At 38.2% G+C, this 18,829-nt stretch overlaps 1 protein-coding gene across 3 annotated transcripts in view; it reads right to left on the bottom strand.

Moving 5' to 3' along the window:
* SYTL5 (synaptotagmin like 5) overlaps positions 1-18,829 on the bottom strand; it is a 407,166-nt gene that overhangs the window by 17,519 nt on the left and 370,818 nt on the right. For all 3 annotated transcript variants that reach the window (XM_053706464.1, XM_053706465.1, XM_053706466.1), the window contains one exon: positions 17,695-17,903. In XM_053706464.1, coding sequence (XP_053562439.1) covers positions 17,695-17,903 — 209 coding nt within the window. The remainder of the gene's footprint in view (positions 1-17,694; positions 17,904-18,829) is intronic.

Here is an 18,829-nt window from a genome sequence, read left to right as displayed (position 1 = left end):
ATATATATATATATATACATATATATATATATATATATATACATATATATATATATATATATATATATATATATATATATATATATATATATATATATATTATAGCCCATTCCAGTCAAACACCTTGTCATATACCATAAATCTTTTAACCCTTGTAACTTTAAAAAAAAAAAAAAATCTTGTGAATACTTTTTATCAGACAGAAAGTGTATGTAACAGTGTAATTGTTTATTTAAATATATTAATATTGTGTTTAGTGCAACTTTTTTTAACTTATGCAAGGTCTTTAACCGCACTAACCCAACAAGTGTAAAGTGCAATTGCACGTTTAACTTTCAACTTGTAATATGAGTGCAAGTTAACAAGGCCGCGATATTCCAATATCACGCACGCTAATGTTAGCACGCCACTTGCAATCTAGCCTTATGTGTTTCTAAAAAGCTTAACAACTTAACTAAACTTAAAGGGATACTAAACCCAATTTTTTTTCTTTCATGATTCAGATAGAGCATGCAATTTTTTTTTCTTCTTTTTTTTTTTTTCTTTTTTTTTCTTTTTTTTTTCATATTTGTATTTTATTGGTACATTAGTATAAGGAATAACAGAAAAAAGAAATAGGGAAAATATCAATGCATTTTTTACATATTTGGGGGATTAATACAACTTAGACTTTAGCATATTATACTTCATACGGTTAGATCTTAAAGAAAAAAGAAAAAGAAAAAAGAAAAGAAAAATATTTTCATTTTTATCTATAGTTATTTGTATGCGGGTCAAGAGTCTATCTTAGTCTAGTAGTCTGAATCTAACCTGGCAGTGACCCATATCCGTCTTGTTCTTAGCTTAAGGCACCTCCCTGTTTAACTATAATTTATTTGTATGCCCTATATTACTATCTTATTTTTATTGCTGTGTACCATTTTCTATTATCTTAAGAAATACATTTTTATTTAAAATGATAATACATCTAAGGATAGATCCAGGGAAGAGGGAAAATAAATATATAAAATAAAAAAAAAAAAAAAAAGGGGGAGGTGAAGGGGGTAAATTCCACTTTACCATACACCTAACAGTACAAGGTCAGTATTCCTAAAAGGGTAGATTAGATGTTCAATCTCTGTTGTCGGGAAAGATTTAATAAATACTGACCAGTTCTTAAAAAAGTTCTTAACATATTCCTCTTGATGTGGGTCTATATCTAGTTGTTCTAGTATGCATTGCTTTTTTATGCATTTTTTAATTTCAGGGATACTTGGTGGTTCTCTCTTTTTCCACTTCTTAAAAATTATGTATCTAGTTGCAAGGATAGTTGTGTTAATGATTTTACAATTGGCCCTTACTTGTTTTAATTCGGGGGGTATTAGAAATAATATTTGCTCAATGGACAAGACTATCGGGGAGACTCCCAATGATCTGTTCAACCAGTATTCTATCCTATACCACATCTGTCTTATTTTTGGACAATCCCAAATCATATGTACTAATGTAGCTTCTGGTAGGAGACATTTAGGGCATTTGTTAAACTTTGAATTCCCATACTTATTTCCTTTAGCAGGTGTATAATAGGCATTATACAATAATTTTACATGTGATTCTCGCCAAGTTGACGAGAGTGTAGCTGATATAACCCTAGATATAGATTGTTGGATTACTTCAGGGTTATAAATACTATTTGGGGTTTCCAAACTCCATTTTAAATGTATTTGTTGTAGATTTGTAGGTCCTCTTATCGAGTTTAATGTATAATATATTGAGGATATTGACATGTTACCGGTTTTTGCTATTACTAACCAATTTTCTAATTGACCCAGATTCCAATTACAGCTAGCATCATTCATTACGCCAGATACATAGTGTCTAGCTTGCAGATAGGCGAAGAAGTCTTTTTGCGGGAGACAGAATTCTTCTCTAATATTTTCATATGATTTGAGACATCCTCTTTCTAAATCTATCATTTGATATATAAATTCCAGGCCCATGTTCTGCCATCTTTTGAATACTGGGGATTGTAATCCCGGTATGAATTGGGGGTTGCCATTAAAGGATAGAAATTTGGACAATCTTTTATCTACTCCTAAGATCTTACCTATTCGCCACCAAGCTATGATTGGGTTGATTTTCTTAATCTCTTGAGGTATAAGACTACGTTTATAGTGAGTTAGTGCCGTGGGTAGAAAAGGAAATGTTATATTTTGATCTAATTTATTATTTGTAACATAGTCTCTTTTATGTACCCAATCAATAACAATTCTAGCAAGAAAGACATAGTTATAGATTTGTAGGTCTGGGAGTGCCATTCCTCCAAACTTTTTTGGGAGCATGAGTTTTTGTAATGCAATTCTAGGTTTTTTATATTGCCAAATAAAGCCTCTTAATGCTTTATTAAGATTATGAATATCATTTCCCCTTAGAAATAGAGGTATATTTTGAAGGACATAAAGTATTTTAGGGAGGAGTACCATTTTATAAAGGGCTATACGACCTGATATTGAAAGCGGGAGGTTTCTCCAACTTAACATATATTCTTTGATTTTGGATAATATTGGGTTTATGTTTAGTTTATACCATGACTCAGGGTCAGGTGAGATAAGCATGCCTAAATATCTAAGCGAGTGCGTAATTTCAGTAAAGGGTAGGTTCTCTATTGAGTCTGGTGTTTTTTTGATCCAGAGTAGTTCTGATTTTAAGGTATTCGTTTTATAGCCTGAGAAGGCTCCAAATTGTTTTATAATTGTTAAAAGTTTAGGTATATTTCGTTTAGTATTGCTTATATATACTAGAACATCGTCAGCATATAGGGCTATTTTAAGCTCTTTTTTACGCTCTTTTTTTTTAGCTAGGATCGCTAAGTCAACAGTATCTTTTTTTTCTCCTTCTGATCTCAACTCTAAGTTTTTAAAGTACTCTATGGTGGAAAAAACTTCCCTTATTTTTGCTGAGGAATTCCTATTTGTCATAAATCCCGCTTGATCTTTGTGGATAATATGTGGGAGAAGGATTTGTAATCTTTGTGCTAAGATTGCTGTAAGTATTTTGTAGTCGGTGTTAAGTAACGCAATTGGTCTATATGATTCTTTTTGATTAGGGTCCTTTCCTGGTTTCAATATCAGTGACGTAAATGAGACAGAAAAATTTGGGGAGATTGTTTTACCATGAATATATATATCATTGTATAAGTTAGTTAAATGTGGGACTAATTGTGGTGCTAAGATTTTATAGTACTCATTAGGTAGAGCATCAGGGCCAGGAGCTTTATTTGAGGGAAGCTGTTGTATGGTTTTATTTACCTCTAATTCAGTAATAGGCATATTCAAAGTATGTAATAGATCAGGTGGTAGAACTGAGTATACTATTTTTCTCCAAAACTCTTCACTTTGTCTAAGATTCGAGTTTTTAAGCGAATATAAATCTTTATAATAATCTGTAAAGATTTTCAATATCTTCTCTGTTGATGTTATCGATTTTTCCTTATCTTGGATAAGTTCGATCAGGGATGATCCCTTATCTCCTTTTATCAGATTCGCTAAGAGTTTCCCTGTTTTATTACCATATCTATGCATCTTAGCCTGGAATTTCACTTCTTTTTGAGTGGTCCTATAGATCATAAGGGTATCTCTATCTTTCTTAGCCTAGGTATATCTTGACCAGTTCTCTGCTGTCTTAGGCTTAGATTTGGAGTTTGGCGGTAGATGGGCTGTTAACGCTACGCGGGCTTTTTCTGGCCGCACCATAAAATTAACTCTGGTATCGAGAGTTCAAAAAAATGCTGCGTTAGGCTCCAAAAAAGGAGCGTAGAGCATTTTTACCGCAAATGCAACTCTCGATACCAGAGTTGCTTACGGACGCGGCCAGCCTCAAAAACGTGCTCGTGCACGATTCTCCCATAGGAAACAATGGGGCTGTTTGAGCTGAAAAAAAACCTAACACCTGCAAAAAAGCAGCGTTCAGCTCCTAACGCAGCCCCATTGTTTCCTATGGGGAAACACTTCCTACGTCTGCACCTAACACTCTAACATGTACCCCGAGTCTAAACACCCCTACCCTTACACTTATTAACCCCTAATCTGCCGCCCCCGCTATCGCTGACCCCTGCATATTATTATTAACCCCTAATCTGCCGCTCTGTACACCGCCGCAACCTACGTTATCCCTATGTACCCCTAATCTGCTGCCCCTAACACCGCCGACCCCTATATTATATTTATTAACCCCTAACCTGCCCCCCACAACGTCGCCGCCAGCTACTTACAATAATTAACCCCTAATCTGCCGACCGCAAAGCGCCGCCACCTACGTTATCCTTATGTACCCCTAATCTGCTGCCCCTAACACCGCCGACCCCTATATTATATTTATTAACCCCTAATCTGCCCCCCTCAACGTCGCCGACACCTAACTACACTTATTAACCCCTAATCTGCCGAGCGGACCTGAGCGCTACTATAATAAAGCTATTAACCCCTAATCCGCCTCACTAACCCTATCATAAATAGTATTAACCCCTAATCTGCCCTCCCTAACATCGCCAACACCTAACTTCAATTATTAACCCCTAATCTGCCAAACGAATCTCGCCGCTATTCTAATAAATGTATTAACCCCTAAAGCTAAGTCTAACCCTAACACTAACACCCCCCTAAGTTAAATATAATTTAAATCTAACGAAATTAATTAACTCTTATTAAATAAATTATTCCTATTTAAATCTAAATACTTACCTGTAAAATAAACCCTAATATAGCTACAATATAAATTATAATTATATTATAGCTATTTTAGGATTAATATTTATTTTACAGGCAACTTTGTAATTATTTTAACCAGGTACAATAGCTATTAAATAGTTAAGAACTATTTAATAGTTACCTAGTTAAAATAATAACAAAATTACCTGTAAAATAAGTCCTAACCTAAGTTATAATTAAACCTAACACTACCCTATCAATAAATTAATTAAATAAAATACCTACAATTACCTACAATAAAACCTAACACTACACTATCAATAAATAAATTAAATACAATTTCTACAAATAACTACAATTACATAAACTAACTAAAGTACAAAAAATAAAAAAGAACTAAGTTACAAAAAATAAAAAAATATTTACAAACATAAGAAAAATATTACAACAATTTTAAACTAATTACACCTACTCTAAGCCCCCTAATAAAATAACAAAGACCCCCAAAATAAAAAAATTCCCTACCCTATTCTAAATTAATAAATTTAAAAGCTCTTTTACCTTACCAGCCCTGAACAGGGCCCTTTGCGGGGCATGCCCCAAGAAAATCAGCTCTTTTGCCTGTAAAAAAAAACATATCCAATCAGCCAATCAGATTGAGCTCGCATTCTATTGGCTGTTCCGATCAGCCAATAGAATGCAAGCTCAATCTTATTAGATTTAAATAGGAATAATTTATTTAATAAGAGTTAATTAATTTCGTTAGATTTAAATTATATTTAACTTAGGGGGGTGTTAGTGTTAGGGTTAGACTTAGCTTTAGGGGTTAATACATTTATTAGAATAGCGGCGAGATTCGTTCGGCAGATTAGGGGTTAATAATTGAAGTTAGGTGTCGGCGATGTTAGGGAGGGCAGATTAGGGGTTAATACTATTTATGATAGGGTTAGTGAGGGGGATTAGGGGTTAATAACTTTATTATAGTAGCGCTCAGGTCCGCTCGGCAGATTAGGGGTTAATAAGTGTAGTTAGGTGTCGGCGACATTGAGGGGGGCAGATTAGGGGTTAATAAATATAATATAGGGGTCAGCGGTGTTAGGGGCAGCAGATTAGGGGTACATAAGGATAACGTAGGTGGCGGCGCTTTGCGGTCGGCAGATTAGGGGTTAATTATTGTAAGTAGCTGGCGGCGACGTTGTGGGGGGCAGGTTAGGGGTTAATAAATATAATACAGGGGTCGGCGGTGTTAGGGGCAGCAGATTAGGGGTACATAAGTATAACGTAGGTGGCGGTCGGCAGATTAGGGGTTAAAAAAATGTAATTGAGTGTCGGCGATGTGGGGAGACCTCGGTTTAGGGGTACATAGGTAGTTTATGGGTGTTAGTGTACTTTAGGGTACAGTAGTTAAGAGCTTTATGAACCGGCGTTAGCCCAGAAAGCTCTTAACTCCTGCTTTTTTCCTGCGGCTGGAGTTTTGTCGTTAGAGCTCTAACGCTCACTTCAGAAACGACTCTAAATACCGGAGTTAGAAAGATCCCATTGAAAAGATAGGATACGCAAATGAGTGACTCCAAATACCGGCGGTAGCCTAAAACCAGCGTTAGGAGCCTCTAACGCTGGTTTTGACGGCTACCGCCAAACTCTAAATCTAGGCCTTAGTTAGTAAGTATCTATTATATGCATTAATGACGGCTTTTTGTGTTTCATTCTCTCGTTTCTTTAAATTTTTAGTTCTATATATACTGTATGCCAGAATTTCTCCTCGTAGGACTGCCTTACTAGCTTCCCAAAAAATTTCTGATTTATTTAAGTACTCCTCATTAAGTTGAGCATATTCTGCATATTTAAGATTGAGCCAGTTCTTGAATTTATGATCTGAAATAAGAAATTTTGGAAACTGAAAGCTTCTTTTATCATAGGATGGGTCTTCACCCTGAAAATGTAAAAATATGGGGGCATGGTCTGATATGGTTATAGGCATAATTCCTGCCTCTACTTTAAGTTTAATCATTTTTTCATCTATCAAAAAAGGTCTATTCTTGAAAGTGTACTATGAGCCATGGAGAGACATGTATACTCAGTTCTATCGAGATTTTGTATTCTCCAGATATCCTTCACCTTAAGGTTATCAGTAATCTGTTTAAATTTTTTTGTTTCTAGATTGTCTTTTTTATTTTTTAGGGCAGAGTTGTTATGTCTAGATCTGTCTAATGGGTAGTGTGGGGCCATATTGAAATCCCCTCCTAATATTAAATATCCTTCTTTATATAAGAGAATTTTAGCCTGTAGCGTTTCCCAGAATTCATGATTCAATCTATTTGGACCATAAACATTACATAGTGTAAATATTGTATTTCCCAATTTAATTTTTACCATTAGGAATCTCCCTTCTATGTCCGTATTTATATGTAGAATTTCATATTTCAATTTTTTTCCCTAATAATATAGCTACTCCCCCTTTACGGTCCATACTAGGGGAGAAAATGACTTCTTTCACCCATGCTGTTTTTAGTTTTAAAACTTCCTCTGTTTTTAGGTGTGTTTCTTGTAAAAAAGCAATGCTTGTTTTTATTTTCTGAAGATATGATATTATTGCTTTCCGCTTAATAGGTGAAGTGATACCTCCTATGTTCCATGACACCATCTTATAATTACTTGTCATGTCTGTTCTCAGTTGCATATATAATTATTGTGTCTTTGATCAAGGGGAAGAGAAAAAAAAAAAAAAAAAGGGAAAGGGGGGGGGGGCCAGACCAAAAAAAAAAAATGTTATTCCCTCTTCCCATCCTTTTAGTGTAATAAACTTTGTTTATTGTGTCCTGAGGGTCACAATATTGCAAAACTTCATTAATTCTATGAGTTGTTTTAATCACCAAGACCAAATCAAGTTTTTTAAACTTAGATATTAGGAGGTGGAAAAATTCCCTGACTAGCTCCACATTTTTATATATCATCTTAAGTTTTTTTAAATTTGAGTTTATCTTCCCTAACATTAGCTCTAATTTGTGCAATGCTGGCTGCTATGTTGTTATTAAACCTGATTGGGCTAACAGTTTTTCTGCCTCTGCTATTGAATCAAATAAATGAACTTTCTCATTAATCCATATTTTAAGCTTAGCAGGGTAAATCAGGGTTGCCCGTACACCTTGGTTAATTAATTTTGTGCATAGTGGGGCTAAGGTTCTTCTTCTTGCAGCTGTATCTGCAGAAAAATCTTGGAACAACATAATTTTTGAGCTACCTATATATATTGGCTGATTTTTTCTGAAGTATTGTAATAACTTAACCTTGTCCTGGTAATTCAGTATCTTAGCAATTATGGGTCTTGGACGAGTCTTTCCTTGATCTCCTGGGGGCCCTCCTAACCTGTGTGCTCTTTCTATTATAATTTGTGTTTGGGGCTGGGGCATTTGCAGCAATTGCGGTAGAGTGATCGTTATTAGCTTATTTAGGTCCTCGTACTGATTTTCCTCTGGCACCCCCACTATTCTAAGGTTGTTCCGCCTAGAGCGGTTTTCTAAGTCCTCTAATTTTTCTTGTATTTTATTATAGTTATTCAAAGAGGCTTCCAACTTAGTAGCCTGAGCTATGGTTAGATCTTCCAAGTCTGATATCCTTTGTTCTGCCTCTGATAATCTCACAGAGAATTGTCTAACTTCATTCGCTAGAAGTGAGATATCTTGTTTTATCTCACTTCTAAGGTTATCAAATTTTGGGGTTAATGCTTCAGAAATACTTGCTACCAGTGATTGAATGTCAAATACTTCATTTATATGAATAGGGTTTGCAAGTTCTGAATATGTATCTGCAGATACCTCAGTATTAGGCTTGGTTTTTCTATCTCTCTGCCGGGCCGCCATAACTGGTGATGAAGATTTGTGCTGAGTGCTAATAAATTTATCCATGTGCCGCTAAGTGAGGAGAAAAAATTCCAGTTCGTGTTATTATTTATTTATTGGTATATTGTGTTAAAAGAAAAAAAAAAAAAAAAAAAAGGTGAGAGGAAGGGGAAGGTGAAAGTGAGGAAAAATGTTGGTGCACGAAAATAAAGAGAGTGTATAAGGTTGTGTTCTCCTGAGTGTCCCGTTGGGATAAAAAAGAGAGGGTATTTTTAAAGATAAAATGGATGAAGAAAAAAAAAAAATAACAAGAGTGCTCAATGAGGTGGATTGTGTGACAATGTGTTAAATCAGTTATGATGAGAAGCAGAGGAGTTTTTTCTCTTTTTCTCTTCCTTTCTTCCCCAAATTGCCAAATTAAAAAGGGGCTGAGGAGAATCCAAGATTATTCTTTTATAGATTATCCTATAGATCTCATGGGGCCTTGCTATTACCTATTTTTCCAGTCTGAAAGGATCTACTATTTAGATGAACTTTAAACTGTATTTTTGTTTTTTTTATCTGTTAGGAGGTATATCTTATATTTATATAATAGGAGATTCGTTTTTACAGCCGTATCTTATATTTCAAGACGTTCAAAATTTCTTTTGGTTCTTTGAACTAAAAGATGTTAGTCAGCATATTCTAATGAGTTTTATTTATTCACAGGGTGTTTGCAAATAAGTAGTTAAATAAGTTAAAGAAGAATGTCAGTATTCTGGCACCCTTTCTTAGCTAAATCCCTAAACAAATAGTATTTTGGGGTTTTTATACAGAATCTATTTCAAAGTCAATACCAATTTTCTTTATGACTCTTCGCTTCTCCCTCTAATTGTTCCTTCTGGTGCCTATTACTTTCTCTCTTTACTTTCTAGTACCTGAAAGTATGTTTGAGATTGATTTATTGTTCTAAGTGTTTTTCAAAGTTCTCTAACACAGTGACACTAGTGTGTTTAGTAATAGTGTCTGCGGTCTTCTGAATATGTAAACTTATACCCTAGATTTTAATTATCTAAGAATACCCTCTGTTACACAAAGTTTTTATAGGTGGATAATATTATATTGTTGACTTTAAAGTGATTTATACTTGTCTCCCTTTTTCTTCCTTTTCTTCCCCTTTTCCTTTAACTTGTTTTGTCTATACTTTAACAGGTATGAGATAACCTATGAATGCAGTTTACTACAGTATATCAATGTAATTAGCGAGCCCCAGCTTACAATTATCTTTCTCCTGTTAAGTGTAGTCAGTCCACGGGTCATCAATTACTTATGGAATATATCTCTTCCTAACAGGAAACTGCAAGAGAATTACCCAGCAGAGCTGCTATATAGCTCCTCCCCTCACATATCATACTCAGTCATTCTCTTGCAGCCTAACTAAAAAGGAAGCTGTGAGAGATCTGTGGTGTTTTTTAACTTAGTTTATTTCTACAATCAAAAGTTTGCTATTTTTAAATGGCACCGGAGTGTGCTGTTTATTCTCAGGCAGTATTAGAAGAAGAATCTGCCTGGGTTTTTTTCTATGGTCTTAGCAGACGTAACTAAGATCCACTGGCTGTTTCTCATCTGAGGAGTGAGGTAACTTCAGAGAAGGGGAATAGCATGCAGGGCTCCCCTGCAACAAATGAGGTATGTGCAGTAATTTATTTTCTGAGGAATGGAATTGACTGAGAAAATACTGCTGATACCATTGTAAAGTAAGTTCAGCCTTAAATGCAGTGATAGCGACTGGTATCAGGCTGATGTGTGTGTGTGTGTACACTGAATATATTTTTCTAAGGAATGGAATTGACTCTGAAAATACTGTTAATACTGAAATAATGTATGAGCCTTAACTGCAGTAAAAACGACTGGTAGCAGGCTTATTAATAATAATACATAACTTTCAAATGTATGTTTAAAACGTTTACTGGCTTGTTAATCGTTTTTGTGAGGTACTTGGTGATAAAACTTATTAGGGCATGATTTTTACCACATGGCCATTTTTGTTTTCTGCATAGAAACAGTTTCTGAGCTTCCCCACTGTTGTAATATGAGTGGGAGGGGCCTATTTTAGCGCTTTTTTGCGCAGTAAAAATTCAGTCACAATCTGTCTACTTCATCCTACATGATCCAGATCGTCTCTAGAGAGCTCAGGGGTCTTCAAAATCCATTTTGAGGGAGGTAATCAGGCACAGCAGTCCTGTGACAGTGTATTTGACTGTGAGAAAAACGTTAATTATATAATTGTTATCCGTTTTTGGGTACTAAGGGGTTAATCATCCATTTGCTGGTGGGTGCAATCCTTTGCTAACTTAATGCATTTACTGTGAAAATTTGGTTGCTATAACTATTTTGGTCATTGTTATTTCAACTGTGTCAGTTTTTCTGTGCTTCTTAAAGGCACAGTAACGTTTTTTATATTGCTTGTAAATTAATTTTGAAAAGTATTTCCAAGTTTGCTAGTCTCATTGCTAGTTTGTTTAAACATGTCTGACTCAGATGAATCTCTTTGTTCACTATGTTTAAAGGCCAATGTGGAGCCTAATAGAAATTTGTGTACTAATTGCATTGATGCTACTTTAAATAAAAGTCAATTTTTACATGTAAAGAAATTATCACCAGACGACGAGGGGGAAGTTATGCCGACTAATTCTCCTCACGTGTCAGTACCTTCGCCTCCCGCTCAGGAGGTGGGTGATTTTGTGGCGCCAAGTACATCAGGGAGGCCCTTACAAATCACTTTGCAAGACATGGCTACTGTTATGACAGAAGTATTATCTAAGTGCCAGAATTAAGAGGCAAGCGCGATAGCTCTGGGTTAAGGATAGAGCGCGCGGATGAGATGAGAGCCATGTCAGATACTGCGTCACAGTTTGCAGAACGTGAGGACGGAGAGCTTCATTCTGTGGGTGACGGATCTGATCCAGGGAGACTGGATTCAGAGATTTCCAATTTTAAATTTAAGCTAGAGAACCTCCGCACATTGCTAGGGGAGGTATTAGCGGCTCTGAATGATTGTAACACGGTTGCAATTCCAGAGAAATTATGTAGGTTGGATAGATACTATGCGGTACCGGTGTGTACTGACGTATTTCCTATACCAATAAGGCTTACAGAGATTATTAGCAAGGAGTGGGATAGACCGGGTGTGCCTTTTACCCCTCCTCCCATATTTAGGAAAATGTTTCCTATTGACGCCACCACACGAGACTTATGGCAGACGGTCCCTAAGGTGGAGGGAGCAGTTTCTACTTTAGCTAAGCGTACCACTATCCCGGTGGAGGATAGTTGTGCCTTTTCAGATCCAATGGATAAAAAATTAGAGGGTTACCTTAAGAAAATGTTTGTTCAACAAGGTTTTATTTTACAGCCCCTCGCATGCATTGCGCCTGTCACTGCTGCGGCAGCATTCTGGTTTGAGTCTCTGGAAGAGGCCATCCGCTCAGCTCCATTGGATAAAATAATCAACAATCTTAAGACACAAGCTAGCTAACGCATTTGTTTCTGATGCCGTTGTGCATTTAACCAAACTTACGGCTAAGAACTCCGGATTCGCCATCCAAGCGCGCAGAGCGCTATGGCTTAAATCCTGGTCAGCTGACGTGACTTCTAAATCTAAATTGCTTAATATTCCTTTCAAAGGGCAGACCTTATTCGGGCCCGGCTTGAAAGAAATTATTGCTGACATTACGGGAGGTAAGGGCCATGCTCTACCTCAGGACAGGGCCAAATCAAAGGCCAAACAGTCTAATTTTCGTGCCTTTCGTAACTTCAAGGCAGGAGCAGCATCAGCTTCCTCCGCTCCAAAACAGGAAGGAGCTGTTGCTCGTTACAGACAGGGCTGGAAAGTTAACCAGTCCTGGAACAGGGGCAAGCAGGCCAAGAAACCTGCTGCTATCCCCAAAAAAAGCATGAAGAGAGGGCCCCCTATCCGGAAACAGATCTAGTGGGGGGCAGACTTTCTCTCTTCGCCCAGGCTTGGGCAAGAGATGTCCAGGATCCCTTGGCGTTGGAGATCATATCTCAGGGATATCTCCTGGACTTCAAAACTTCTCCTCCACGGGGGAGATTTCATCTTTCAAGGTTATCAGCAAACCAAATAAAGAAAGAGGCGTTTCTACGCTGTGTACAAGACCTCTTACTAATGAGGGTAATCCACCCAGTTCCGCGGACGGAACACGGGCAGGGATTCTATTCAAACCTATTTGTGGTTCCCAAGAAAGAGGGAACCTTCAGGCCAATCTTGGACTTAAAAATCCTAAACAAATTTCTAAGAGTTCCATCATTCAAAATGGAAACTATTCGAACCATCCTTCCCATGATCCAAGAGGGTCAGTACATGACCATAGTGGATCTAAAGGATGCCTACCTTCACATACCGATTCACAAGGACCATTACCGGTATCTGAGATTTGCCTTCCTAGACAGGCATTACCAGTTTGTAGCTCTTCCCATCGGATTAGCTACGGCTCCAAGAATCTTTACAAAAATTCTAGGATCACTTCTGGCGGTACTAAGACAGTGAGGCATAGCGGTGACTCCGTACCTAGACGACATTCTGATACAAGCTTCAAGTTTTCAAACTGCCAAGTCTCATACAGAGATAGTTCTGGCATTTCTGAGGTCGCATGGGTGGAAGGTGAACGTGGAAAAGAGTTCTCTATTACCACTTACAAGAGTTCCCTTTCTAGGGACTCTTATAGATTCTGTAGAGATGAAGATTTACCTGACAGAGGCCAGGTTATTAAAACTTCTAAATGCTTGCCGTGTCCTTCACTCCATTCCACATCCGTCAGTAGCTCAGAGCATGGAAGTAATCGGCTTAATGGTAGCGGCAATGGACATAGTACCATTTGCGCGCCTGCATCTCAGACCGCTGCAATTGGGCATGCTAAGTCAGTGGAACGGGGATTACTCAGATTTGTCCCCCCTACTAAATCTGGATCAAGAGACCAGAGATTCTCTTCTATGGTGGCTTTCTCGGCCACATCTGTCCAAGGGGATGACCTTTCGCAGGCCAGATTGGACGATTGTAACAACAGACGCCAGCCTTCTAGGCTGGGGAGCAGTCTGGAATTCCCTGAAAGCTCAGGGATTATGGACTCAGGAGGAGAAACTCCTCCCAATAAATAAATATTCTGGAGTTAAGAGCAATATTCAATGCTCTCCTAGCTTGGCCTCAGTTAGCAACTCTGAGGTTCATCAGATTTCAGTCGGACAACATCACGACTGTGGCTTACATCAACCATCAAGGGGGAACCAGAAGTTCCCTAGCGATGTTGGAAATCTCAAAGATAATTCGCTGGGCAGAGTCTCACTCTTGCCACCTGTCAGCGATCTACATCCCAGGCGTGGAGAACTGGGAGGCGGATTTTCTAAGTCGCCAGACTTTTCATCCGGGGGAGTGGGAGCTTCATCCGGAGGTCTTTGCTCAACTGATTCGTCGTTGGGGCAAACCAGATCTGGATCTCATGGCGTCTCGTCAGAACGCCAAGCTTCCTTGTTACGGATCCAGGTCCAGGGACCCGGGAGCGGTGCTGATAGATGCTCTGACAGCCCCTTGGGTCTTCAACATGGCTTATGTGTTTCCACCATTCCCGATGCTTCCTCGTTTGATTGCCAAGATCAAACAGGAGAGAGCTTCGGTGATTCTGATAGTGCCTGCGTGGCCACGCAGGACCTGGTATGCAGACCTAGTGGACATGTAGTCCTGTCCACCGTGGTCTCTGCCTCTGAGACAGGACCTTCTAATTCAGGGTCCTTTCAAACATCCAAATCTAATTTCTCTGAGGCTGACTGCATGGAGATTGAACGCTTGATTCTATCAAAACCTGGCTTCTCGGAGTCGGTTATTGATACCTTAATACAGGCTAGGAAGCCTGTTACCAGAAAAAATTACCATAAGATATGGCGTAAATATTTACATTGGTGCGAATCCAAGAGTTACTCATGTTGTAAGGTTAGGATTCCTAGGATATTGTCCTTTCTACAAGAGGGTTTAGAAAAGGGCTTATCTACTAGTTCGTTAAAGGGACAGATTTCTGCTCTGTCTATTCTTCTACACAAACGTCTGGCTGAAGTTCCAGACGTTCAGGCTTTCTGTCAGGCTTTAACTAGGATTAAGCCTGTGTTTAAGTCTGTTGCTCCGCCGTGGAGCTTAAACTTAGTTCTTAATGTTCTTCAAGGCGTTCTATTTGAACCCCTTCATTCCATTGATATCAAGCTGTTATCTTGGAAAGTTCTGTTTTTGATGGCTATTTCCTCGGCTCGAAGAGTCTCTGAGTTATCTGCCTTACATTGTGATTCTCCTTATCTGATTTTTCATTCAGACAAGGTAGTCCTGCGTACTAAACCTGGGTTCTTACCTAAGGTAGTTACTAACAGGAATATCAATCAAGAGATTGTTGTTCCATCTCTGTGTCCTAACCCTTCTTCAAAGAAGGAACGACTTTTGCATAATCTGGACGTAGTCCGTGCCCTGAAATTCTATTTGCAGGCAACTAAGGATTTTCGTCAAACTTCTTCCCTGTTTGTCGTTTACTCTGGACAGAGGAGAGGTCAAAAGGCTTCGGCTACCTCTCTCTCTTTTTGGCTTCGTAGCATAATACGCTTAGCCTATGAGACTGCTGGACAGCAGCCTCCTGAAAGGATTACAGCTCATTCTACTAGAGTTGTGGTTTCCACCTGGGCCTTTAAAAATGAGGCCTCTGTTGAACAGATTTGCAAGACTGCGACTTGGTCTTCGCTTCACACTTTTTCAAAATTTTACAAATTTGACACTTTTGCTTCGTCGGAGGCTATTTTTGGGAGAAAGGTACTTCAGGCAGTGGTTCCTTCTGTTTAATGTTCCTGCCTTGTCCCTCCCTTCATCCGTGTACTTTAGCTTTGGTATTGGTATTCCATAAGTAATGGATGACCCGTGGACTGACTACACTTAACAGGAGAAAACATAATTTATGCTTACCTGATAAATTCCTTTCTCCTGTAATGTAGTCAGTCCACGGCCCGCCCTGTTTTTACGGCAGGTCTAAATTTTAATTAAACTCCAGTCACCACTGTACCCTATGGTTCCTCCTTTCTCGTCTGCTTTGGTCGAATGACTGAGTATGATATGTGAGGGGAGGAGCTATATAGCATCTCTGCTGGGTAATTCTCTTGCAGTTTCCTGTTAGGAAGAGATATATTCCATAAGTAATGGATGACCCGTGGACTGACTACACTACAGGAGAAAGGAATTTATCAGGTAAGCATAAATTATGTTTTTTACAAAGGACTTATACTGTTCTTAAGGAGAAAAAGAAAATAAGAAAAGAGGGAGGCTAAAGTAGGTTCAGTTACAATGTGTCAGATAAACTTAAGCTCTATTTAGTTCCAGGAATAATAGAGAGTCTGGGGAGAATTAGTTACCAGTTTGATACAAAAAAAAATAAAAAAAATACAGAATGTTACATTGACAAGGCATCTTTCTTTTCTCAGACACAATGCTATGTTACAGTCACTGTTATTTTTACCAATATTGCCATATACTATTTCTATTTCTTCCTGCGGTTAGAGGCTCTATATATACACAGTTATAAGACTGTTCACAATAGTTTCCAGTAGACCATAGAAAGAAAAAAAGCAATACTTTACCGCCATTCGCTCTATTTCTTCATAGTCCTTTATATAGGGGAGTTATATCAGCAATTAATATATGGAAGTTTAGCGTTGTAACTGGCCTCTAGAGTTGAACACGGTAAAGCTTTCCTGTGTGGGATACGTGTTGTCAAAGCCCCACTTATCTTAAAGCGAGATTCACCCGGGATCCTCAGGCTCTGGTGCAGTCTCCTCGCCTCCTCTCACGCAGCACCGGTGGGAGAGGAGGAGAGACAAAACAGGTAAGGCTGAAGTCTGCGTCGGCGAAAGACTACCACAGAGTCTCTGGTGTAGCAGTACTCAGGTCGCACTATGCTCCGGTCGGCTTCTCCCCCGCCTCAGCAGATGCGCCGCGGCTCCCTCTTATGACGCCTCCAGTCTCCAGCGCCAGTTCGGGTGTGTGGCTGCGGTAAGTTCCGCTGCGTTCGTGCAGTCTTAAGTTTTTCTGCCCATTTCCAGGGGCCACTATGTTCTGTGAGAGATAGCTCATTTTCCTTTATTCTGCGCTTCAGCAGCCCAAGTGGGGAATCCTCTAGCAATGCTTCAGGGACGTTTTGGTGGCTTGTCAGGTAATGCTGTTTGTAAGTTTTCCCGGTGGTTTATGTTTTTAGGGATATAAACAGTATTTTAATTCTGGCTCCAAGAAATGTCTTTAAGGAGTAAGTTTTACTCCTACCCACCTCTCACGCAGCATCGGTGGGAGAGGGGGTATTGCGGCCAGGGAAATGTACTTAGACGTAGAGGCCTCTTATCCTATTATTTTTTAAAGGATGTATGTATATCCTTTTAATCTGAACTTTGTTATTGCAGTGGGTTAAATTTTCCACTGCCAAGGTTCCGGCAGTGGTGTAATCCGCTATCCAGGTAGCTACCCCAGGTACCTGGGGTTAGGCGCGGGAAAAGCTCCGCCAAAAGCTTAGGGATTGGAGTTCTCTGAGCCAGCACTCTCCCAGGTGCGCTTAGCTCCTCCTCCGGAACCTCTCCTAGAGCATGCAATTTTAAGCAACTGTCTAATTTACTCCTATTATCAATTTTTCTTCATTCTCATGCTATCTTTATTTAAAAAGCTGGAATGTAAAGTTTACAACCCAGTCCATTTTAGGTTCAGAACCCTTGATAGTGCTTGCTTATTGGTTGCTACATTTAGCAAACCAATAAGCAAGCATAACCCAGGTTCTGAACCAAAAATGGACCGGCTCCTAAGCTTTGCATTCCTGCTTTTTAAATAAAGATAGCATGAGAATGAAAAAAATGTGATAATAGGAGTAAATTAGAAAGTTGCTTGAAATTGCATGCTCTATCTGAATCATTAAATGGGGAAAAAATGGGTTTAGTTTCACTTTAAACAATTTTAATTGCACTCATTAAAGTGATAAAATAGAACATGCAATTTTAAGAAACTTTTCAATGTACTTCTATTATCAAATTACCTTTTTTTCATAACAAATGCTAGAGATTTTCTTGTGGACTCTTCTATTTTCTGTTTAGTAAACCAGATTAGACACAATACTTACCATTTCCACATCCCAAGCAGACGCCTCCAAGGAAAACATTGCTTGACAGAGATTCCTTGTCCCACACTGTCAGTTCTAAGCAAACATTTTCTAAGTCTGCAGGCTGCAGGCTTGTGAAGGTAAACGTGTGGTTCCATTGAGGGTTTATATTCTTTTTGATTACTGGAGTCTTGTGCTTTGTTGATTTGTTGTTATCTGGTAGCAGATACCTGTACAAATGAAATTGTCATTGCCTTTAAAATAGATGCAATCCAAAAAAGTACAGTACATAGCCAAATGTATCAACCTTTATTTGTCATTATATCGTCTATTTTATACTTTATAATCAGGACTGTTTATGCCTGAATAACACATTCACCATACACGCTTGTTTATTCATGCATAATTCTGTGAGTTTTGTTCTATTGTTATGCAAAACTGTTGAAGAGGCTTTGAGACAGAATAAAATATTTTGCATCTTTCCCTCTTCCTCTAATCCTAGTGTTGTGCCTGGGGACATTTCACCTGCATCTGTTATCAGTACACATACAGACATGTTGTACTGACACCAGTAACCAGCTGCTATCACACAATCTAATTGTTATTGAACACTGCTCTGATTGTGGACATTGATAACCTAAACACAAGATCCAAGAAACCAGCTAATGGAAAGAAAATACTGTGACCTATTCTCCCAGTGTAAATGAGGTTTATCTGCGCTGCATTGAAATATAAATAATATATATACAGTATATACTGTATATATATATATATATATATATATATATATATATATATATATATATATATATATATATATATATATATATATATATAAACAAAACACAGAGATGTAGCTAATTTAGGTACCCTATTTAGGTACCATCGCAGTACCTAAATAAACTATTAACCTCTTAACCGCCATCCCCCCAAATCACAAAGTGACTTAAACTATTAACCCCTAAACTCCCCCCACATCACAATAAATAAAATAAACTATTAACCCCTAAACCGCTATCCTCCAACATCGCAAAGTACCTAAATAAACTATTAACCTCTAAAACACCATCCTCCCACATTGCAAAGTTATAAACAAATATCTAAATCCCCTAACCTTACACCCCCTAACTTAACCCAAATTAAAATACCTCTAAAT

This window comes from Bombina bombina, chromosome 3 (assembly GCF_027579735.1).
Source record: "Bombina bombina isolate aBomBom1 chromosome 3, aBomBom1.pri, whole genome shotgun sequence".
In the NCBI taxonomy this organism is placed as follows: Eukaryota; Metazoa; Chordata; class Amphibia; order Anura; family Bombinatoridae; genus Bombina; species Bombina bombina.
Note: the sequence above shows the minus strand (reverse complement) of the source record. Positions and strands in the feature narration are given on the sequence as shown.